At 40.1% G+C, this 25,076-nt stretch overlaps 1 protein-coding gene across 4 annotated transcripts in view; it reads left to right on the plus strand.

Moving 5' to 3' along the window:
• Positions 1 to 25,076, plus strand: part of Clasp2 (cytoplasmic linker associated protein 2) — a 179,612-nt gene that overhangs the window by 93,224 nt on the left and 61,312 nt on the right. For 2 of the 4 annotated variants that reach the window (XM_051140336.1, XM_051140337.1), the window contains exons 11-20: positions 20 to 165; positions 2,985 to 3,120; positions 4,056 to 4,126; positions 5,010 to 5,069; positions 6,891 to 6,968; positions 7,707 to 7,874; positions 8,561 to 8,616; positions 9,342 to 9,515; positions 17,411 to 17,512; positions 23,610 to 23,780. In XM_051140336.1, coding sequence (XP_050996293.1) covers positions 20 to 165; positions 2,985 to 3,120; positions 4,056 to 4,126; positions 5,010 to 5,069; positions 6,891 to 6,968; positions 7,707 to 7,874; positions 8,561 to 8,616; positions 9,342 to 9,515; positions 17,411 to 17,512; positions 23,610 to 23,780 — 1,162 coding nt within the window. Of the gene's footprint in view, positions 1 to 19; positions 166 to 2,984; positions 3,121 to 4,055; positions 4,127 to 5,009; positions 5,070 to 6,890; positions 6,969 to 7,706; positions 7,875 to 8,560; positions 8,617 to 9,341; positions 9,516 to 14,891; positions 14,910 to 17,410; positions 17,513 to 17,661; positions 17,689 to 23,609; positions 23,781 to 25,076 lie in introns of all 4 variants that reach the window. The other 2 variants (XM_051140338.1, XM_051140335.1) reach the window with 2 other exon arrangements.

Raw genomic sequence — 25,076 nt, forward strand, 5'->3', positions numbered from 1 at the left:
AATGACATTTCTCTTTTAGCTCAAGAAGATCAGATCACTGCTTGTTGCCGGGGCTGCACAGTATGATTGCTTTTTCCAGCATTTACGTTTGTTGGATGGAGCACTTAAGCTGTCCGCGAAGGACCTCAGATCCCAGGTGGTCAGAGAGGCTTGCATCACTGTTGCGTAGGTGTCTCTCTCTTGTGTGAGCGCTTCTGTCTCTTGTTATACAGTTACACAGGCTGTTACTATAGCCCTGGCTGTCTGTGAACTCACCATGTAAACCAGGCTAGCCTCACACTCAGAAATCTACCTTCTCTGCTTCCCCAAGTGCTGGGATGAAAGATGTGCACCACCATACCTGGAATGTTAATTTTTTTTTTTTTTTTAATGAATGACTGTAGTACTCATTGAATCAGAGTTCATTAAGTAACTCAGTAGCAGGATCACCCCCAAAGAAGTTAATATATGACCCCAAAATAATTTTTATTATACATACAGATTGTATTTTCTTTCTTCCTTAAATCTTTCTTTTACTGAGATTGTGGCACAGGGATAGAACACTTGCCTAGCATGTGTGAGGCCACTAGATAAAAGACATCTTCCATAATCTTTATGCCACATTAAAATGGCACCCTGCTGATGGAATTTTTATTTTATTTTATATTTTTATTTTATCATGCGTATAGAGAAAAAATGGGTCTGGGACTGACTGTACTTAATTTTCTCATTCCTAATTTGGTTTCTAAGTACCCTATTCCTGGTATTTTAGCAAAATATAGCACCATTAATTTATCAAAATCTATTTGTATATCATCTTCCCCTGAAATGCCATTTAGCACTGCACTTACCTGAGTGCTGCTGTTGCATGTATAAACATTGCAGCATCTTGTGAAGACAGGGAACGCCTAGGTACCTGCAGTACAGCGCTGACAGGGAACGCCTAGGTACCTGCAGTACAGCGCTGACAGGGAACGCCTAGGTACCTGCAGTACAGCGCTGACAGGGAGCGCATAGGTACCTGCAGTACAGCACTGACAGGGAGCGCATAGGTACCTGCAGTACAGCACTGACAGGGAGCGCATAGGTACCTGCAGTACAGCACTGACAGGGAGCGCATAGGTACCTGCAGTACAGCACTGACAGGGAACGCATAGGTACCTGCAGTACAGCGCTGACAGGGAGCGCATAGGTACCTGCAGTACAGCGCTGACAGGGAGCGCATAGGTACCTGCAGTACAGCGCTGACAGGGAACGCATAGGTACCTGCAGTACAGCACTGACAGGGAACGCATAGGTACCTGCAGTACAGCGCTGACAGGGAGCGCATAGGTACCTGCAGTACAGCACTGACAGGTAGAGATAGGAGAGTCCAGAGTTAAAGATCATCCTGGGCTATGAGTGAGTTCAAGGCCTGCATGGGCTACCTAAGACCCTATTTTCAAAAAATAAAACATTAATCAAATAAAGATTCTGTGTATGGCTGTACACACCTGTAATCTCAGCACTCAGGGTGGTAGAGGCCAGCAGATCTCTGTGAGTTCAAGGCCAGCCTGGTCTACAGAGCAAGTCAAGGCTACACAGAGAGAAACCCTGTTTGGCAAAACAAAAGAAAACAAACAAAAAGATTTTGTTGAAATTTATCAATATCACAAACATTGTCAAAACTGTCAGTAGCTACAACTTCTTCCTGAGTGCTTTAATTGCAGCTGCAGTCAGGGCTAGGAGGGCAGCTCGGTGGGTAAGTTGCTGTACAGGCATTGGAAGTTGGGGTGTGCACTTCTAGTCTAAGCACTGGGGGAAATGGAGACAGATAGAGTCCCAGACTCGTTGGCCAGCTAGAATGCAGCTTAGTTGGTGATCCCAGGCCACTGAGAGAGAGTAGATGATATCCCTAAGGATGACAACTGAACTTGTCATTCATATTTTACACTTGCTAGTGTGCGCGCGCGCGCACACACACACACACACAAAGAATGAGAATCAGTTGCTTAATTACAGATGTGGAAAGGAAATAAAATACAGATGTCCTTAAGATTACTGAATTTTAGGAGACACTAGAGTTGCATTTTTAGCCTTGTCTGCCCTGGACTCACTTTGTAGACCAGGCTGGCCTCGAACTCTATTATAGATTTCCTGGCTCTGCCTTCCTGAGTACTGGGATTAAAAGCCTGTGCCACCACACCTGGCTACTAGTTCTGTGTACAGTGTATACAGTATACAGTGTCTGCGTGTACACCTGCATGCCAGAAGAGGCCACCAGATCCCATGCTAGATGGTTGGGAGCCACCATGTGGTTGCTGAGAATTGAACTCAAGACTTCTGGAAGAGTAGACAGTGCTCTTAACCTCTGAGCCATATCTCCAGCCCTAGTTTTGAATTCTTAAATCTTGCCCCAAAGATACCAGAATATCTGTGCCTCCCCTACCCTTCCATAAAAGTAATTAGATAATTAATTAGAAAAAGGGAGTGTTTTGCAAAACATTGGTTTGAGTAAGATTTGGAATTTAAGAGTAACATATTTTGGACATTAGGTTGTTGGGGTATGAAAATGGAAATATCTGACAAAGACCCATACCTGCTGTAATAATATTACTTAATGTTTACTTGGCATTCATAGTTTCATTCTTTGATCATATAGCATCTCTCAGTGTCTCTGGACAGAGTTAGATAAAATGCCAGATTTTATCTTTGGGTTGCCAGTTCTTGGATGGAAAAAGAAGAGAAGGTATAGAGAAGACACAGCACCTGGAGTGGGGGGTGCAGCTGAGTGGTAGGAACGTGGATGGAACCCTCTCTGACTGTGAGTTCTAGTACCTCACTAGCTGGGCATGCGGTGCACACCTATGATATCAGTGCCTGGGGAGTGGGGGTAGGAGCACCGAAGTTCAGAGTCACCCTTGGCTGCATACTGAATGTGAGGCTAGCATCAGGATATAAAACATTTTCTCAAGCAAATATTTTTTCTGATTTAATATTAAAATAGTTTTTGTGTTTCTTTGTAGCCATCTTTCAACAGTTTTGGGAAACAAGTTTGATCACGGCGCTGAAGCCATTGTACCTACGCTTTTTAATCTTGTCCCCAATAGTGCAAAAGTCATGGCGACTTCTGGATGTGCAGCAATCAGATTTATTATTCGGGTAGGTTCTCACAACTAACTCTCATCTGTGGACTTAACTAAGTCATATTATTACTATTTTTACCTCTGAAGAACAGAAAATGACTTTTGAGTTATTTTTCTGACAATAGAAACAATGCACAGTTTTTGTAGAGCATGTAAATAATATAAAAAGACTAACAAGTATACCCATTTGAATATGGAACACAATGCATGCAGGTCTATGTGTGTACTTGGGTGTGTAATCACAGGTTTCAGGTGGTTATGCAAGCACCACATTCTTGATATGGGATACTGTATCATACAGATTTTGATAATGACGCCATACTTCCTGAAGTATCAGAAATGGAGTGCCTAATGGCCAAAGCAGGAATGAGAAAGGTGAGGGCAGCCAGAACAAAGGCGATACGGATCACGCCTAAGTTCTGGATCCATGAGCATTTTAGTGTTTACTTCACTAAGGAGAAACTTAAGAGTTAGAAGACGGAGGGCAGTGTCTGTTGCATACTTGAATCTAAGAGTTGTGTGATTCAGGCAGGGTGAAAGTTCTTTTAAAAATCACCATTTCACAGTGAATTTATCACAGTAGGTAACCTGTGGTTGCCATCTCACTGACATGCAGTTACTATTTTTACTTACACACACACACACACACAGACACACACACACACACACACACACACACACACACACACACACACACACTTTGACCTTACAGGTCTTCCTGGACATATGACCAATTTGTCTTCATTACATATTGGTAACTTCACATTCTTCTATTAAAAACTATACCATCATCAGTATTGCTCTAATTAGGGGAATTTGGGTTTCTTTAGAACTGATTTACAGCTTTTTTTCCTGGCTGCACCATGGCTAAGCCCTTAAGTGTAAAACACGCATGTAAGACATGTACATGACATGCACGGTGTTTCATGCTTTTCTAAAATATCTTTTCAGCATACCCATGTACCCAGACTTATACCTTTAATAACAAGCAACTGCACATCAAAGTCAGTTCCTGTGAGAAGGTAAGTTTTAGAGGGAAAAGAGTTTTTCAGTATAACTTTTAGTTTAGTGTAACAACTAGTTATAACTTCTGAAAATTACTTTTTCCAGTAAAACCATGATACAATTTTTCAACTTTGTTTACCTTCACTGTGTGAGTACACGCTATAGTATATTTGTGGAAGTCACAAGACAACTTTCAAGAATCCGTTCTTAGCTGGGTGTGGTGGCGCACGCCTATAACCCCAGCACTGAGGAGGCAAAGGCAGGTGGATCTCTGTGAGTTCGAGGCCAACCTGGTCCACAGAGTGAGTCCAGGACAGCTGGTTATGTAGTTGTTTCTTTGAAGTATTAGGATTCAGAAAATAACAGCCCCTAGGTGAAATCTGACTAACAACCCATTTTTTCAAAGCCTACAAGTGAAGAACAGGATGGCTGAAGTTGAGAATTAGAGGGCTTAGGAGAAAATACATACGACTTTGCTTTCATATTCTATGTACACATATTTAAGTAGAAGCAAAAGTTGTAGGCTGTTGTGTACTTCTTGGCCACCACTGTATATCTCATTATGTGCATTTGGTGTATGTCGGGGCTGCATAGCACATGGGTAGTCAGAAGACTGCTTTGTAGAGTCAGTTCTCTCCTTCACCTTCATGTGTGCCTGCTGAGCCATCTCTTGCGGATCCATCAGACTATCTTATATTTAATGAATATTTTGAAGTTAAATTATAGGACTCAAAGTCCCTTTAAGCCAGGTAGCATAGCAATAAAGTCCTCTAAATTCATTTTTTTTCTAATTGAGATAAGTCTTGTGTGTTTAATTCAGGGTCAAAATGAAGTATTGCGAAAGAAAGTATGAATGTATTTCTCAGTATGTTTAATTGTAATTTAGCATTTATTTTTCAGGCGTTCATTTGAATTTTTAGATCTGTTGCTACAAGAATGGCAGACTCATTCGCTGGAAAGGTAGGCACCCCATGCCTATAAACACACAAACGAATTCCGGTCTCCTCACGACGACAGCAGTCATACAGAGAGTGCCGCTTTATTTTGTTTCTCAGTGTTTCTAGAGATGTTTGTCATTGTGGTTCTTCCTTTGAGCTGTGACGCTTCGCTCCTCTGCATTGAGCAGTGAATAGCGTTTCTTTGGTGGCTTGGGTGATGGCCCTTAAGTATTTGGCAAACATTTTAAAAAGCATTATATGATGTAGGTTTCTTGAGTTACAGTCTTTGGTGTAGTGAAGGGTTACATAGAGGGATGAAAAGGCCTCTTGTTTGAAGGAAGAGATTTTGTTTTTAAAGGAGACTTTGTTGGAATGTTTCTCCATACTGGCTGACAGGTGTCAGTGGACAGCATCTGTTGTAACTCTGAGATGAAGAAAAGCACGAACAGCTAGTCGGCTCTTCACAGGGCTGTGTATGTACTATTTCATGCTACTTTCAAGTTTTGAAGTCTCACAGATAACCTGCATTTTTTAATGAATAATTTGCTGGTTTCTATTTTCAATTCTTAGGGCTGGAGAGATGGCTCAGAGGTTAAGAGCATTGTCTGTTCTTCCAAAGGTCCTGAGTTCAATTCCCAGCAACCATGCTCTGGTGCCCTCTTCTGGCATGCAGACAGAAGAGTGTATACATAATAAATAAATAAATATTTAAAATACATAAATAAACTCTATTTTCAATTCTTCACAAGTTTTTGTTATTTAAAAAGCTATGTGTGTGGCTGTCCATGGAAGTGTGGGTGTCCTAGGATCCTAAAAGTGTTAGATGCCCTGAGGCTGAGGTTATTGGTAGCTATGAGCCACCTGATGTGGATGCTGGGAACCAAACTCTAGTTATGTGCTCTTAACTGCTGAGCCATCTCTGCAGACCTTACAGGTCTTTTTTTTTTTTTTTTTTTTTTTTTTAATTGAAAAAATTTTAACATAGGCATGAAGTAATTCATTTTTTGTTTGTTTTGTGGCAGCTACTACTTATCAGTGGTTATCAACTTATAGTCCCTGACCCTTTCTGGGGGGTGGGTCAAACAACCCTTTCATAAGGATTGCTTGTCAGATATCCTGCATTTACATTATGACTCATAACAGTAACACAATTATAGTTATGAAGTAGCAACAAAATAACTGTATGGTTGAGGGGGCCGGGGGTGTCACCACAAGATGAAGAGCTCTATTAGAGCTCCTCGGCATTAGGATAGTTGAGACCCACTGGGTTAGAGCAGACATGTGGCAAATCATTGTCTGCAGCTGTGGGGTAGTGAGGACCCAGTCCTACAGTATTTCCATCCTCAGATTTGTAGTTTTTAAGTTTAATATACTGCCTATTTATTTATCTGTTGTCAGGATTCTATAAAAATAATTATTTTCAGATGTATAGTTTCTGAATTATCGGAAGGAAACAATACACTGGTGAGATGTGTAGGACAAATTGTTTGAAAATCATCTATAACCAAGCCGTACCTGTAGTCCCAGCTAGTTGGAGGCCTGGAGGATAGAGCTTAAGTGAAGTCGGCTCAGCCTGCGTAGGAAGACTCCATCATAATAAGAAGAAAAAGAAAGGGATGTTAGGTGTGATATTGCTCACTCATAACCTCAACACTCTGGAGGCCGATACAGGAAGATTGTTGTTTTGAGTTCAAGACCATCCTGGGCTATTAGCACGCACTTCACTAATTTATCTTTCACTTTTCCCTTTCCTTGTGGGTAGATGTGTAGCATGTAGGAATAACTATTGTTTGTGCTGAAATACAGTGTGGAGCATTAACATAAAGATGCATTTGTTATGTAGACATGCAGCTGTCTTGGTTGAAACTATTAAGAAGGGAATTCATGATGCTGATGCTGAGGCCAGAGTGGAGGCAAGAAAGTAAGTCTGTACTATATGTTTGTGACGACGTAATTTAACATTCTTAAGGTATTTTGTTGTTATTTTTATGGAATTATGTTGAGAGGTAATTATATCACCAATATCCCAATTGTTCCATTTGACTAACTCCAGCAAAACTGAAATACATGTTCTCCATTAACTCTGTGATAGACACAAAGCAACCAACTTTCAGTTGTGATGTGTGCAATCATCACTGTTCTCGCTCCATCAGAGAGTATTCACTTTCATTACGTGCACGCCGCGTCCCCCCTCGCCCCCCCCCTGCTCCCCCCTGACCCCTTTGAAACAGGTTCTCACTCTGTAGCCTTGGCTGACCTGGAACTTAGTATGTAGACCAGGCTGGCCTTCAATCCACAGAGGTCCCCTCCTGATTGCTGGGATTGAAGGCAAGCACCACCACAGCTGGACTATTTTTAACTTTTTAATCCTGAAGATAGTTCTACAAAAGTAGTACTGTCTCCCTAGCTGCATCTAAGATTGGGGTCTCACTCAAGTGAGATTGGGAGCTCACTCTGGGCTCCATGAGCCATAAGTGACACAACCATCCTGCGAACTGAGGTCTGCTTTTCTCAAGAGCCTGCAGTCTTCCCACTGGAACTCATTCAGCTTACACAGGTCTCACCTGTCACAGAGAACGCATTAAACATGTGTGAGTTTGTGTTTCTCCAGTCATGACAAGCAGTTACTGACTGTACTTTTTTTTTTTTTCTTTTATAGGACATACATGGGCCTTAGAAACCACTTTCCTGGTGAAGCTGAAACATTGTATAATTCCCTTGAGCCATCCTATCAGAAAAGTCTTCAAACTTACTTAAGGAGTTCTGGCAGTGTGGCATCTCTTCCACAGTCAGACAGGTCCTCATCGAGCTCTCAGGAAAGTCTCAAGTAAGGACGGGGACGGGGACGGACAGACAGACAGACAGACACACACACACACACACACACACACACACACACACACACACACGGAAGTTCTGCATCCCTTTCCCTAGTGATTCACTGGGATGGTTAGTGTCCGCTATGACCTTGACAAACGGTGGCTTGGTTGCTCTTCGTCTTTGTTCTGCTGTTAGCATTAGACCGTGTGCTAGTTTGACTATTGTTTGGGTTTCATATTAAGAGTTTACTGATTTACAGTTTGTTTCATTATGTCCGTGTTGAGGATCACTTGACTTGTGTGCATTTCTTGATTCCATAAAGTAATTGATGCAGCAAGTAGTTAATTTCCAGGTCATGACATGAGAGGAATCCCACAAGACAGAATCTGGTGTGCCATCCTGCATGTATGCTAGTAACACCCACAGCTGTGTCTCTTCTAAGTGAAATACTTCAGGATGTGCGAGATTGGTAGTACTAACATTGAGTTCTCCATGTGCTAAAGAGCAGAGTGAATAAAACAACCTGGTCTCTATTTGTTTATTGCCAATTAATTTGTTGTTTATAGGTAATTCTTGAAAACAACCATTTTTAAAGGAAACTTCCTCAACTTTCTTGACAGCTGCTGTTTCACACTTATCAGAATGATCAATTAATTAAGGCTTGTTACTAAAGTATTTCTTCTTGCCTTCCAGTCGTCCTTTTTCTTCAAAATGGTCAACAGCAAACCCTTCGACTGTGGCCGGAAGAGGTAATTGCTTCTTTGAGTAAGAGTTACAGCCTATTTTGTCTCTTAGCAGTGCCCATTAAAGTGCTTTGATGTGACCCACAATAAGAAAATAGTTTCATAACCTGGGCCCACACTGTAGCTCTGTGTGCACGTGTAAAAGCTGAAGCGTGGGCAGCAGTGCTTACTGAGACGTTGTGAGCCATGGTTTCTCTTCTGTTTCATTTCTTTTAAACGCTTTGTAGGACCCACTCTGTTGCTTTCATAACTGTTACTGTTGTGCACTAAACTATTTTAAACTGAAACTAAATTTCAGAAGTTACTAACTTGGCTCAGACTTCCTAAGAACAACAGAGCTCTGCTGATTTTTCCGTATCCCTGGTCCTAGACTAGCTGTTCCTCCATTTCTAATAGACAAATGGAATAATAATGCTGTCCTGTATTTTACTGCTCATTTTCACAAAACAGCCTTAAACATCATCTCTTTTGTTACCAAACAGACCTGTTTTTTCATGAGAGAAAAATTAAGCAAAGAACTACTCAAAATTGCTGAAGAAGACTTCTTTGTGTCACAACTGAAACCGAGGCATTCTGACTTTAAAATGGCATTATAGTGCTGCCCATTCGGCCACTGCTGTCTTGTGAATCCTGTGTTGCTATAGATGATTTGCTCATGATGGTTTCAAGTTCACATGTCTTCATTTTGTTTGCAGCAGTTTAAATAACATAGGATAATTTGTTTTCTGTAGTGTCGGTGGGAGGCGGCAAAGCCAGCTCCCTCCCAGGAAGTCTACAGCGTTCTCGAAGTGACATTGATGTAAATGCTGCAGCTGGTGCCAAGGCGCATCACGCTGCTGGACAGGCTGTGCGAAGTGGGCGGTTAGGCGCAGGTGCCCTGAATCCAGGTTCCTATGCATCGCTTGGTAAGACAGCTAATTACATTCTTCCCCTGGTCTCAGTGAAGAAAAAATAAAATGTCATACTCACTTCTAGTTCATTCTTGCCTGTTAGGGATGACCCATGTACCTGTGCACCACTTTGTTTCTGCTTTTCTTCATTGTCTTGATTAGGGATTGTTCTTGACTCCTTGATTGCCTGTAAGTTTTCATAACTGTGCTGATATACCTACCTACTGTTTACCAAGGGAACGTGCTGGCTGTGTAATCAGCTTCTCTGTTTCCTTGATCTTATTTATTTCTCTTCCTTTACCTTTGGAGATACAGGAGAACTAAAGAGGTCTTCTGTGTATAATCAAAGTCTAGGCATACGTTCCTAATGCTGTTCAGAGTTTTTGTTTGTTTGGTTTGGTTTGTTTGTTTTCTTGTTGTTTTTTGTTTTTCCTGTATGTTTGCCTGCCCACCAATCTAGAAAGTGAAGGCTGGTTATTCATGGTGAGTCTCTGTTGCACTCTTCTGTTCTCTTTCTCTTGGTTGTGGTAGTAGAACACTGCTGACGACAGTACAGGGCATGAGTTTGGTGAGTGGCACTGTTTCAGAAGGATAAAATCAGGGTAGATGGGTGTGTGGCGTTGAAGCATGTATTCACAACTTTTGTAAATTTAAGTTATAACCTGCTACACCCTGTGGTTGAATACATCCCAGATGACCAGAGACTTGAACAAAACTGTAAGACAACTTGTTGAAAGCCTAACAGATAAGAATTCATTTAATCTCACATGACAGGAAAAAAAAAATTCTAAATCTAAATAAACTATAATGAAAAGTCTTAAATTTAAATCTAATATGTGAAAATATAAGCTTAACTAGCTGTGAGACAACTTTTGCCATATTCCACCAAGGTATGATAGCTATGTTTTCCAAGTCTATGACAGATGTGCTTATTTTTATAAAGGAAAAAAAGTATACATAGATCATAAAAATAAATTACATATCACAGTTGCCTAGAAACACCAGAACAAATGTTGGATTTTAACTGTGGCCAAACAAATGGAAGTTTAAATTCGTATAAAGGAGAGCTTAGTTGTTGAGTGTGATGAACCGGATCTTAACAAGCAGTGCTGAGGTCAGTTTGTGATGGGACACTGTTTTCTGATGGCAGTTTCCATACATGAAGCTTTTTAAAATGTTTGGACCCAAGGCCATCGAGATAGCTCAGTAAGTAAAGGCAGCTGCCGCCAAGCCTGATGACTCAGTTTAGTCACTGGGACTCATCTGATGGAAAGAGAGAACTTATTGCTGTAACTGTCTCATGAGTTCATATTTGAGCGCCTACCTCAGCTGGGCATGGCCAGCACACAGCCCACCTCTGTCCCCATGCAGTCCCATTCAATCCTATACATGTATGATTGGTGGGCTCTGCTGTTTTCTACACTGAGCCTTGTTTATCATGTGTGAACATACAGAATTCAGGATGAGTGTATCATTTTTTCTAGCAACCACTTCCTGCATTTAGTGGATTTTCTTTGGCATATTAACTTTATTTATTTAGAATAAACTACATACAGTAAAAACAGTATGAAAGTATCAGGAAAGCCATATGTAAAAGTTCCATTCATATGTAAAATTTGGCATATGGACTTTATTAATTTATAATAAACTGCACACAGTAAAAACAGTTATGAAGCAATCAGGAAAGCCATATGTAAAAGTTCCATTCAAAATATTTAGCTCCTTTGTTTTTGGCAACCTTGCAGAAAATACTATATATCCTGTCTAGGTGAGTGTAAAGTTTTGTAACCTAAATCATTCTCTGCCATATCTTGTATTTATCAACTTAAAAAAAAACCATCTTTCTAGTCTTTAAAACATTTTCCTCAGTCCTAAACAACTTAAACCTAACTGTAAAACTCAAACTATCTAGTCTTCAACCCCATCAGAGACTTAAGAAGGAGTGAAATTATTACCAGGTCTCTCAAGGTACTGAGGATCGGTAAATTCTGCCCAGAGGTTTTCAGTTTATTGGCATGATGCTGAGAAGTGAGAGGCTAAAGATGGCGTGCTAGCTTTCATGCATTTTGAGTTAAAGTTGCTATGAGACCTCAAACTCAAAATTTTAGCAAACACTTGGGATAAAATGGCTATAGAGAGAAAGTGACACTAAATTCTATACAGTCTTTAGCACAATTGCCACTGCTTAGTTTGCTTTTGTTTTTTATTAAAGCTCTGAATTATTTGCCAGGAAGGTGGCATGAGTGTAAACTTACCTGTTAACTTTTGTAGAGGAAGCTTAGTGTCATACAAAATGGCGAGTGTGTGTGTGTTTTATATATTGGAGGTATACCTCATGATAAAATGCTTATCTAACACCTCAATAGGCAGGTTTATGAAACTGCCTTAATAGAAAAGAAAACAAATGATTTATGTAAGGTCTTTTGGACAAAAATAAGATTTTGGCTGGTTGTAGAGGAAGTTGACACTGGAGTCTGTAACTTATTCCCATACTTGATTGTCAAGAAAAAGTGAAAGCTCTGTAGCTCCCCTGGTTCTGGCACTTTCCTCCTCCCTGCTTCCTTCTTTTTTTTTTTTTTTTTTTTTTTTTTCATTTGTTTGTACACTAAAGTGGTTAGCCAGTTTAGGAAGAAGTACAGGATGAAAAGAGAACCTCCTGGTGCGGCTTCTCTAGAAGACTGAGGAGTGCCCTGTAGTGAGCAGAGCAGGAGGCAGCCTTGCTGCCAAGGGCCAGGGTTTTCCTGAGTCAGAATAGATAGAAATGGAGGGGATGGTAAGAGCTAGACATAGTGTTTGCAGCAGCAGGGGTTGTTAAGAGGAGCGTCACTGGAAGACTGTACTTTCCTGCCTGAGAATTCTCGGTCTAAGAAGTGACTTAAGGTTTTGAACAGCCTTGAGTCCAACAGGAGGGGCATTTTTTAGACTTGGCATAACTACCACACTGGCTTGTGGCTGAGGTTTGTTAGAGTGGAATGCTCCTCGCAGAACCAATTGGAAGAAAACCTTGGAGGTCTAATGTATGCTTTGTAGTTCTCACTGTAGGAGCTGGACTTGGGAAGACTCCTTTCTCTGGCATGAAATGCTGCAACATGTCAACCAGTGTTTCTGCCAGGGAAGCTCATTTAAGACTTCTAGTCCAGGGTGGGGTAGGGAGAGGCGCTGGTCATGTTGGCTCTTTGCTTTCTCAGCAAGCCACAATTACAGACACCCAGAAGAAAGTAGGTGCTCACCGCAAATGATACTGTTTGCAGAATGGTTCAGGCAGATAGCTGTGGCAGTCCAGTGCCTCTTCTGTGACTAAGCCTTGTTACTGTGGGGGCTTCACAGCTGAGTCAGTGGAGGCCAGCATCACATACAGGACCTTCTGAAAGGCAACAGCAGCCAAGCATGGTGGCATATACCATGACTGCAGCACTCAGGGTACTGGGACAGGAAGATTGTGACAAATGAGCCTCAAAGACAAGAGCACTGTCAGTCCTGCTATTTTAACTCTTTTGTGCCAGATAGTAAAGGCCTGGTCTTCAGTAGTGCTACCTGACCACATAGCCATGTGATTTTTCTCTATGAACTCCTGGGATAGAGACAGAGGGTTCTTATTTACCCAGATGTGTGATTACAGCAGCTGAAAGGTCAAAGAGAAGATGGGATTTGTGAGCAAACTGAGTGTGCACAGTAAATTGTTGTCTTTTTTTAAAAGATGAGGATTACTAAACCTTTTCCCAACATACTAAGTTTCCCTCTGTTCTTTACTTGCTCTTTCATCAAAGAGGATACGTCTGACAAGATGGACGGTAAGACTTTTATAACTCTTCTCCACGTTTCTGTTGTTCATTCTGCCTGCCACAGCTTCCTGAACGTGCAGCACTTATTGATCAAGAACTCTAATGTGAAAATGGCTACGTGACTCACTGGCTAAATTTTGAGTTACTATTATCCATTTTGGGCTCCTTGTACTTTTTTTTCTTTTTTCAGTTGCTAAAATACTTCACATGAACCCTGAAAAATAGGCCTCATATATTTTAAACTTATTATTTCCTTTTACAATACTGGATGCAGAGGGAGGAAAGGAGGCTCCTAAGTCTTGGCTTTAGCACATTACTGACCGATGGAGAGGGACACGGACATTTCACAGTTCACATGTTTATTTAAAATGGAATGCAAGTTAAAGATGCTGAGCTTTTAAACTAACATTTAATTAAAGCTGACATTTAAGCTTTGCCTTTAAAATTCTAATATTCAAATTATTGTAGTTTGTGTGTAGTTGCCTTGATTTAATAACAACTCTGTATAGTGTTTTCTGTGACACTAGACAGAAAATCATTGCAGCTTCCTCTTCCTGGAAGTTTGATCTTTAATTATTACATAAACTCTACAAATTAACCCAATTGCCTTTTTCTATTTTAATGAAATGGAAGCTTTATTTAATCTCAGATTGGGAACGGGAGTGTTATTTTTAGTATCTCCTTTATAAAGCATTTCATAATTAAGATTTTTAATAAAATGACAGCCATGGGGGGGTTCTTTCTCTATCTCTATCTCTATCTCTGTCTCTGTCTCTGTCTGTCTGTCTGTCTGTCTCTCCCTCTCTCTCTCTCTCTCTCTCTCTGTGTGTGTGTGTGTGTCAACTCTTAAGATATCCTTAAACCTTAATGTTGCTGGGATACTTGGAAATTTTATCACTTCTCAATCAAAGTAGTTTGTTTTTGTTTGGGTCAGAATTAACATCCTTCTTTAGGAGCCCTGTGATATGTGATGTGTCAGTCATTCAGTCATTATGCTCAACCCTTCATCTGTGTGTCACACGTATCACTGCACTGTAGTAGCATTTTCATTTTGTAGGTAACACACAAGACGCTTGAGTAAATATCTGAGGACTCCTGTTATGTCTCTGAATGTGTATGTGATTTCATGAAAATATTAGGCAAATGAGGCCTAGGTCATGGATTTGATTTCTATACTTTAATTCTGTTTGTATAGTTGTTTTGTTTTGTTTTTTGTTTTTTCTGGTTCCCTTATGGGCTACCTTTTGAAAGTGAATAGAAAATATTTCTACTTTAGAAAAGTCTATATGAAGCTTTATTTGTAAGGAAAAGTAATCAGAGAGTTAAGTTGTTCTTAAGTAATTAATTTCTGGGATTTCTTCCACCCTTTTAAAATTTAAGAATTTTGCTATTTTTAGTTTCCTGACTTTAACTTTGTTAATGTGAGCTGTGAATTGAATTCTCTCAGATTATTTTTTTCTCATTTGAGAATGAGAGTGTTTTTGAGACCACAGCCTGTCTGACTGAAGTTATGTTCTATTTCCACTCTTTCAGATGAATCTTGGGGGAGGGGATTATAAGGTAGCATTTTCAGAATTTGTTGAAATATTGTTTTATTTCTCTTATTTAGGAACAGCATCTGAAGATGGTAAGAAGTAAATATTTTGTTAGTAACACAAATACCTCTACCTCACTATTCTCATTGGTAGTATGTATTGAAACTAAAACAGGCTAATTTATCTGCAGACCTTTGTCATTTGCCAGCTGTGGTAGCTTCTGCATTCACTAGTTGGATGTGTTCATTGTATGTGAATTTTTTTTTCTAATTCTTCATTATGCAGTTTTGCTTTATATTTTAGATCATCTCATGATAGAAAAACATAATTGCTTAACATGTTTAGTAATATCAAGTATATAATTTCATACTTCTAAGTAATGACAACAGAAATGCCTTTCTTTTATTTTTGCTTTTAATGTGTTAATGTCAAGTCATTTCCGCTTCATGGGAGCGCTGCTTTATCATTGGACATTAAATACTTATTTCATTTACTTTGAATTGATGATTAAGGAGTTTGATCTCTGATTCAAATTCAGTTTGAGGACATAGCTACTTGCTACATATGCTTTCCTGAGTCAGTTCACATTTTAAAAATATTTATTTCTTCTCCGTTTTTATATTTATCCTTCCTGAAGGCTATCTCATTAAAGCTCTTGATTTTATTTAAATACCATGTTTTTTCCTAAGTTTTATGTGAACATCATTTTCTTGAGGATAAAACCAAATACACGTAATCTTGTTTGGTTCTATATTAACTGTAGTATGCTTAAGATCATTTTCTGTTTTAAGTTTAAATTGGAGTACTCTAAAAATGGAAATTGTGATAATGAAAATGAATGACAGCTTGCATCAGCACTTTTTAATTTATAGCATTAGTATGTGGCTAGATTATGGATGGATTCTTTTTTATCTTTTTTGGTTTTTCAAGACACGGTTTCTCTGTGTAGCCTTGGCTGTCCTGGACTACTGGGTAGACCAGGCTGACCGAGTGTTAGGATTACAGGCATGTGCCAACATGTGCTGCTTGTAGACAGATTCTTTATTCAAATATAACCACTCAATGTCTCTGCACTGCTTGTTGCTTATGAAGACATTATGTCCTGCCCAGAGCAGGTTCCTAAAGCCTCACAGGCCTGCAGTGTGGGCTCCTGGGGCCTTGCAGTTGATAGCATTGAGACGGTGAGGTGATCCTCTGTCTAGATTTGCCTCTGCTTCTCTCCTAGCTCCTACCACTCTTTTCTGATCTCACTCAGTCCTTTATTTTTAAATCTAGCCCTGCTCATTAGTATGTTCTTTGCTAATCAATATGGTCATATTGGTCTAGTCAGAATTTTGGGAGTCCCTACAAATTATACCCCTTAGTGTAAGAAGATTCTAAATGCTAGTGGTTTCCCCCCTTCTTCTTTTTGTGTTCAACATCATGAGGATCTGTTTGAGACTGTCACTGGAGAGCACCAGAGTGCCTAGCCGTGGAGATTTTCCTGTCACTCATTTTTCACTGCTGGCAGTTTACACAGACACTTCGATCAACATATTTTCAAGAGCTCTAGAAAGAGCCAAGTTGGGTGACAAATGTCTTTAATCAGGAAGGCCTCAGTGAGTTTGAGGACAGCCTGGTCTACAGCATGAGTTCCAGCAGGACCAAAGATCCCACCGCACCCCCAAAACTCTAGAAATACAGTGAAGATATTTGTAGTCTGGTTTTATAGAGTGGGGTGAAGTGGAGGTAGAGGTGAAAGGAATGCATCTAGGAAGAAAAGAAAATTAAGTGCCAATCCCCTTGTGATAGATACTCTGCTTCCTGAATTACTCCCAGTAAAATGTTGGTTGGGAGAAAGGAGTGAGCACATCTGTGTGCACCTGTGGCCATCTGATCTAAAAGGCTGACTTGGCTGCTGACATTTCTTCTGCAAATCTCTCTAGAAGTACACTCAGTAAACAAGATTGTTTTGTTCATCTTTTAAACCTATAGGGTATATTTGAGAACAGACTTAAGTAACTAGAAACAGAATTTTTTTTCTTTTTGGTTTTGTTTTATTTTTTGTCTTTTGAGGGTCTCCCATAGACCAGACTGGCCACAAACTCAAAGAGATCTCCTGTATCTGCCTCCCAAGTGCTAGGATCAATGGTGTATGCTGGTGATTTTACTCCTTTTTGTATTTTGAGACAGGGTTTCCCTGTATAGACCTATCTGTCCTGGAATTCACTCTGTAGACCAGGTTGGCTTTGAACTCTGAGTGCTGGGATTTAAGGTGTGTGCCACCACTGCCCAGCTACAATTTTATTCTTATATAGAACATGAATAAAGCAATATATGCCTGGGCTTGATGGTATACAGGCTGTGGTCCCAAATACTTGTAAGCTAAGGCAGGAGAATCTCCTAAGCCAAGGGATTTCAGATAAGCCTATAGGAAATGCCATCTCAGAAAGCAAAGCCTAAACTATGTCCTTTTAATTTTTTAAGAGAAATATATAAATAATGGCTTCCTTATTTCAGAATGTAAAAATGCTTGAAATTAGTGGAGGTCCCCTTCTTAGTACTAAATACTATTATAGGACGTGTTTTAATTCTGTAAATATTTATTCCTCAGGACGGGTGAGAGCCAAACTTTCTGCACCACTTGCTGCTGTAGGAAATGCCAAGACTGATTCTAGAGGAAGAAGCCGGACAAAAATGGTGTCTCAGTCCCAGCGTATGTACTGCTCATGAGTCCTCTGTGTCTGTCAGTCTGCTAGGATGGATGTTCTTTATATCACTGTGTTAGGAGATGAACAGTGGGTAAATTCAAAGCTGATTTTAAAAGCAACAAGCCGCATACTGAGTTCTTGTTCTGTACTTTAGGTTCATCATCACCTGACAAAAATGAAGGTATTTTTTTCAATGTTTTGGGTCAGTTGTTGTGCATGTTTGGGATTTTTTTTTTTTTTTTTTGAGTGGGTGTTGTCTTGTGTTTGTGTTACTAGGGCCGCATCATTAATCTCTACCACTTAGAAAGAACTCCTCATCTGTACAGATGTTTGCATGGACACACTTTAAATACAAATCTTTAAAGTCAGGGATCCCATTCTCCTCAGAAATTTGCAGGCGTGGAAAATTATGCCTTTTAGACTCAAAATAATTTCTCAGTATTAACACCAAAATCTACGCAGATGCTACGCAAAGATAGAAAAGTGGTGTCTTATTACTCCCCCCAAAATGTATTAGGTCGTCTTAAATTTTAGCTAGTGTTTTGGACTAGTATATACTGACTTATAGTGAAGGAGAAGCGGGCTTAACCAGCCAGATCTGATGAATTTCATGTGGGGTTTGAGATTTATGTTCTTACTATATTATTAGTCACTGAGTTGCTTAGGAGAATAATTAAAAAAGCACAGTCTTAGTAAGATGAGCAGTCTGTTTCTGTATGTCCAAACAAGTGGCCTGGATAATGGCATTTTTAACTGAAAATTATTTCTTCCTGTTCCCTCTAGACTGAGAGATTGTCCTGGGCACTCTAAAACTAAATGGGCTTTTTTGTTTGTTTGTTTGTTTGTTTTGTTTTGTTTTAAAGAAGTGACAAGTAGGTTCTTCTGCATAACCTAATCATCTTGGGAAAGAATGGCTTCAAAGGAAAGTTTCTGCAGGAGTCCTTAAATAAGCAGAAAGATTTGGTAGAATTTGTTTTCAGGATGAAGACTGCTTACAAACAGCCAGAAGGGCAGACTGTCCTGCAAGGCCCAGGTTTTTCTCTGACAGACTCAAAGTGATGCTAATGCCACATTCTCCCATGAGTCTGTGCGTCTGGAGTGACTCTTAGAGAACGTTAATTAGCAGTTTAGCCTCTCTTCTCCTTGTGTGCTGCCCAGACCAACATCAGTACGGCCTGGGAGCTGGGTAAGAAACTGGGTCTCGGGTACGACCACAGGCCAACCGAGTCATATGAGTGAGAGCGCTGTGCTGTGGTAAAGTTTGCAGGCTTGGGAGCTACATTGCCCAAGTTGGAGTTCTGGCCCTTTTAAAGTTCCTGTATTTCTCTTTACCCAGCTGTAAAAGGAAGAGAATAATGGCCTAAACCTCATGGGATTGTCATGTGCATCAAATGGCACAGCGTATTTAATGAAGCTAAAATAGTATCTGCCCCAGAGTAGGTGCCATGACCTACCTGATATGATTATCCTTGTCATTATTCATAATAAAATGAATGTATTTCCATACATTGATATTCTTACTGCCCTCATGGAACAGAAATAAGCACTGAAGATAGAATGCTTAAAACATAAAGAAAAATAAATATAACCATAAATTGTTTATGCTAGGATTTAATGATAAAACTTAATGGTGAGATAATTGTTGTTTTTCTGACTTCTTGGCCTTGTTGTGACCCTCTTTTTCAATTATTGCTACTTCAGGTCACTTTAGTGAAAAGTAGGATTATTTTACATTTGGCTTATTCAACCTCTTAGGACTTTAAGATCCAGAGACTTTCCCGCTATAAAATAACACTAGTCTTAAATCATATTAGAAAGATTTTGTTTGTTTGCTTGCTTATTATTTGAATGAGTATGTGTTCACTTTCAATGTTTATTATAAAGATATGTGATTTGTATGCAAGTTTCTTCACAACAGATTTACACAGGAGTGTTCCTGTGACCTCCATCTTCACTTTGTTGTGACGATTCACTAGGGCTGCATGGTCCTTCCGTGGTTTTGTATTATCATCTAGAAAAAAAGAATCTCTTGGATCAAAGCAGGTGTGCTCAGGCTTACTAGAATAGACGAGTCCAACCTAATGGGGAGACTTGTAGACTAAGGGAGCGCTGTGTCCTCACTGTTGGTAGTGACTGGTGTGCACAGATGATTGGGCAGCCTGTCGGGAGCTTTCTCCCTTCCCTACCTCTTGCTTTTCTGTAATTCTTAAGAAAGATGAAATTTGCAGCTTTTTCGTCTCCTTTTTTTCTTCAGCTATAAGATGTGATATTTGTTCCTATATCTAATTTTAAATTAAATGTTTAAAATAAAATTGTAAACATTTAACGACTTAGATGTGGGACTTCCCATAATGGATAAGCTGAAGAATGTGCATTGACTTTTGCAGTTTCATTTCATCTGCTTTGTACATGAGTGTCAGCTGTAAGAACTGTTAAGTGCACTGCTTTTGTGACAGACATTTGTGCTATGGAAGCTTTTAAAGTTTGGTTTTTTGTTTGTTTCTTTTTTGGTTTTTTTTTTTTTTTTTTTTTTTTTTTTTTTTTTTGCGTTAGGTTGTTTTTTTCCTGAGAACTGACTAAAGCTTTATTATTTTCATCTGCCATCCATTTTAAAACTGCTCCTCCCCTCTTCGTGGATTATAACCCTTACCCTAATTCTGCCTTTACACTTGTTCAGGATCACAATCTGCTAATACCATTGGTGGTAAGAATCTACAGACTTTATGTGTGCACCCATTGTTTGGTCACCTATTTTCATTAACAAGAATAAGTTCTATTCAGCAGAAATTCTTGCTAGGTAATATTCAACCATTCTGTGATTGTGCTGGAACAAAAACTGGCCTGTCTTTCTAATGTTGTGAAAGCTCCAAAAACTTTTAAATTATCCAAGTTGACTCTACAGATATAAATGTTTTAAGAAGAGAGGGACCTATGGTAACATTTTGAAATGCGACAACACAACAGAAAATAGTTGTCCAACTGCAAGCTTTGCTTCTGGAACATTTCCGTTCCATGTTACTCTATGGGGTGAATACGTCCACCAGAGAAAGAGCCTCAGTATTTTATATTAAGTATAAGTGATTCCAGTGAGTTATCCCAGCCTTTGGGGTCAGAGGATAATGGAGAAGAAGGAACAGTGTTTACATAAAACAAGCACTGCCCACTTCACTCCTTAAGGCAAGGGCATGGCTGAGTTTAAATATCTAGAGAGTGAACTTGCATACATTTAATCAAGTCAGTAGATGCCAAGTAGAAAGTGTAGTCAATATGCTTCTGTCTGCTGAATAGACCTACAAGTTCTCTAGTTTTCCTTACCAGTGCCTCCACCCACACAAATTTATTACTGATATTAACAGAATGCATACTGTATGTGCTCAGTTCATTATAGTGTTTATATCGTTAAGAGTTTCTCATAACTTCCGTTGGCCTATCTTGCATTGTGAGTTTGTGGCATGTTGGGTGTTTGGGTGTTTTCGTGTGTATGTTTAGTTTAGATATTGCATGGAGAAAACAGATGCCTCAAAAACCCTTCAGATAAGGACGAGAAAGAAACCAGATTTGAAGACTCTTCACCTGCAACATCTTGAAACTTTTGAATGAATGATCATTTTAAAGTAGAGTAATTTCCCTATAATTTAGAAGTCTTCTACTCAATCAGTAAATTGTTAATTTCACAGGCAGCAATGCTTCTTCATTTCATAATATTGGTCTCCCCAGTGTAATGTATTTTATTAATGTGTTTTGATAACATTTAAAAGACTAACCAAGAAGGTGAACTCGACTAAGCAAACCATGCCCAGAAAACTTAATAATAAGTATCACAGCAGATCACACGCAGCTTGTCCATGTCTCTCTCCCCCACGCCCCTGTGGTTTGGTTTGGTTTAGTTTCTCTGTGTAGCCTTGGCTGTCCTGGACTCACTTTATAGACCAGGCTGGCTCAAACTCACAGAAATCCACCTGCCTCTGCCTCCATAGTGCTAGCATTACAGGTGTGTGCCACGATTCCCAGCTTATTCATGATTGTTAACATGCATAGAGTGGCAAAATCAGGAGCGTTTAAACCTATTGTTTTTGAAAGTTTCCAAGAGCTTGTTAAAGTTACTTTAAGACAGTTGGCTAGAACTAAAACTGGTGTCCTCCATAAGGAAGATGAGGCAGTCCTCTAAAATACTTTGTACACAGTGCCATTTTGGATAGTGAGTGCCTTGTATACAGTGCCATTTGTGGGTTTTGATGGTTTTTATGGGGGGGGGTTGAGTTTTTGTGTTTGTTTGTTTGTTTGTTTTGGATTTTTGTTGTTTTGGTTTTTTGAGACAGAGTTTCTCTGTAGCCCTGTCCTGAAACTTGCTCTGTAGACCAAAGATCTACCTGCCTCTGCCTCCCAAAAGCTAGCTGGGATTAAAGGCATGTGCACTCCCGCTGCCGAGCACACTATGCCATTTTGGACAGCAAGTGCTCACTCTCATTGGCGTTGAGTCTTTAATCTCCTGGGTGGAAATGAGACATAGTTGAGTGTGTCACATAGAATGTGCAGTGTGAGCAGTGACTCTTAGCAGTGGAGTAAAAGTGGGTAACAGAGAAAACGTTTCCCCTTAGGAATTATATAAACGCACGTTTTCTATATTATTGCCATTCAGTTGCTGCGTCGTTGAGCTATTCAGTATATACATCAAGCACTTTGATTGACAAAGTGATCCCCCTTGAAAAGGTAGCCTACCCGAGTGTTTTTGGTTTAAAAATGGATTTCTTGCTGGATATGGTAGTACAGACCTAGCACTTGGGAGGTAGAGGCAGGAGGATCACTTCAAATTCCAGACCAACCTAAGATATACAAGTAGGCCCAATATGAAAATGCGTTTCTTAACTTTTGTGATCCATTTCCAGATCTCTAGCGCCTTGAGCAACACACATCTGATTTCTGTGGCATTTCCCTCTTAGTCTGCCCTTGGGATTTGTGTGTTCTAGAATGTAGCCAGCCAAGAGCCCCCACCTTCAACTAGCAAACACAAATTTCTCTTCCTCAGCTGCCCCAATTCTGTCAGCATTTAATTTAAATTTAATGCTTTTATTTATTTTTCGACAATTTCGTACACTGCATATAACTGTATCTTAGATAGTCTCTCCTGCCTTTTCTCCCGGTCCCTTCTTATCTTTTCCTCCTTTCTTGTCCTTTAAGAAAAAAACAATAACTTGCTAAGTCCAATTAGTGCTACCAATAGGTACAAGGATGTGGGAAGGCAGTGTGACCTACTAGGGCCACACCACAGGGGAGAACTGACCCTCCCTTCCCAGCAGCCACCAGCTGATGGGAGGGGCCTCGCGAGCCCTTTCTTCCTTCTTCCATGCTGGAGTAGTAACTGGACCAGTCAAGTGCAGGTAACCAAAGCTATAAGTTAATGAACACAGTGGTTGTGTCATGTCCCCCAAACCCAACCCCCTTCCATTGTTTCTGCAACTCCTGCAGTGTTTCCTGAGCCTTGTATGTAGGGACCCTTAATAGAGAAGTCCCATCGAGAGCTGAACACCCACCACTTACTTGTTCTGAGCTCTTGACCAGTTAGGAGTCTACAGAAATCACTGCCCACTGCAGAAAGAACCTTCTCTGACTCAATTTGAAAGCAGCACAATTTTTAATCTTGTAAAATTTAAAAATATGAATAGCACCAAATGACTGTGCCTATTCATATATTTCATGAGGCAAGCTATTTTAAGAAAAAGCAAGTTGTCACAGTATGTTCCAGACACAAATACTAAGTGTAATAGACTAAGAGTTTACATTTCTTTTAAGTAATGCTGTTTTACAGAGCATCTCAACCATACAAAACACACTGTCATATCAGGATTGCTCTGGGGATCTTTTTACTATTTGCTTTAAAATTCCCAGTGGTATTGCCATTATCAAGCGTGTGCTTGAGGTAGCTTATTCTTCAGTGCAGGTCTGTGCAGTGCATTTTCCCTCCACAGGCTATGTTTGTATGTAAATCTTCTCAGTCTGTTTCTTTGGTCTTAGAACCAGCCATGATATCACAGTGTTCCTGTAGCATTCATTGCAAGTTTCTTTGGCATCAACATTTGCATATTTTATGTGTTTGCTGTTCAGCTGGCAGCCGATCTGGGTCTCCAGGAAGAGTTCTAACCACAACAGCCCTCTCGACTGTGAGCTCTGGTGCTCAGCGAGTCCTGGTCAGTGCAGCTTCAGCACAGAAGAGAAGCAAGATCCCGAGGAGCCAGGGCTGCAGCCGAGAGGCCAGCCCGTCTAGGCTCTCAGTAGGTAAGGCTGCGGCACTGCTTTTGCCTTCCTAGAATGCTCAAGGAGAATCACAGACCAGCTTGCTGAAGTGTAGGGTATGAATTGAATCTTGAAAGTGTAAAACCTTTGAAAAGAAGGCTAACGTTGTCAAGTGCAAGGACCCTGTAGACAGCAGCCTAGCTGTCCTGTGTGGCTGTCCTGTGTGTGCACATCACTGTCCACCGGGTGTGCATTAGCCTCCGAGGGGACTTGGATGGATGCACTGCTTCAAAAGCAGCAATCCACTGGTCCTTTCTGTGTATTGACAAGAACACGTCCATTTCCACTAATAGAAATTATAGTTGAAGTCAGCATGAACAGTAAAGGTGGATTTGTTCTCTCTCCTGCCTGAAACATTTGTAGATTGTGCAGGCTTAAAGGTTGCTTGGTCGACATCATCTTGATGGGCCCAGAATCTGTCACCGACTTACCTCTGCTTTCTCTCTTCCTTTCCTCTCGTTTTCTCCCTTCTTTACCAATCATGGTGTCCTTTGGTCTCAAGGAGGCCACTGCTTCATTTGTCATACCCAGAACACAAATCCACACACTACTCCAGTTGTTTATCCATGAGTTTTTCATTGTTGTAAAAGCTGTGTAAGGGCTAGAGAGATGATGGCTCAGGCTTTAAAAGTTCAATTCCTAGGAACCATATGGTGGCTGACAACCATCTGCAGTGTGTGATCTGCTGCCCTCTTCTGGTGGGCAGGTGTATGTGCAGATGGAGCCTTTTAGATAACTTACATATATATATATAGCTTTAGAGAATATTTGTGTTATTTCATCAGCTTTAACCAATATCTTAGCTCTCATACCTTTCTGCTATTTTACAGCTACCAGCTTAATTCTACAGTTTTAAAATATTTAGTGTGTATGAGTGCACACACACAAGCACATGTGGAGGTCAGAGAGCGATTTATGGGAGTCATTCTCTACTTAGAGCAGTTGTAGGGATCAACTTAAGTGATATGGCTTGGCAGGAATTACCTGAGCCATCTTGCTAACCTAATTTTTATAATAGTCAGCTTTATGCATTTGCATTCACAAACATGGCTTGGTGGATAAGAACACTCGCTGCTTTTGCAGAGAGCCTGAGTTAGTTCCCGCCATCCATATTGGCCAGCTCACAACCACCTGCAACTCCAGTTCCAAGGTTTTGGGACCATCTTCTGGCTTCTACAGGCAGTCTCACACAGACACACATGGACACATACATTTTTTGTTTTTTGTTTTTTGTTTTTTTTTTTAGGTTGTAAGTGTTGGGCATAGTGACTAATTTTT

This window comes from Acomys russatus, chromosome 32 (assembly GCF_903995435.1).
Source record: "Acomys russatus chromosome 32, mAcoRus1.1, whole genome shotgun sequence".
Classification (NCBI taxonomy): Eukaryota; Metazoa; Chordata; class Mammalia; order Rodentia; family Muridae; genus Acomys; species Acomys russatus.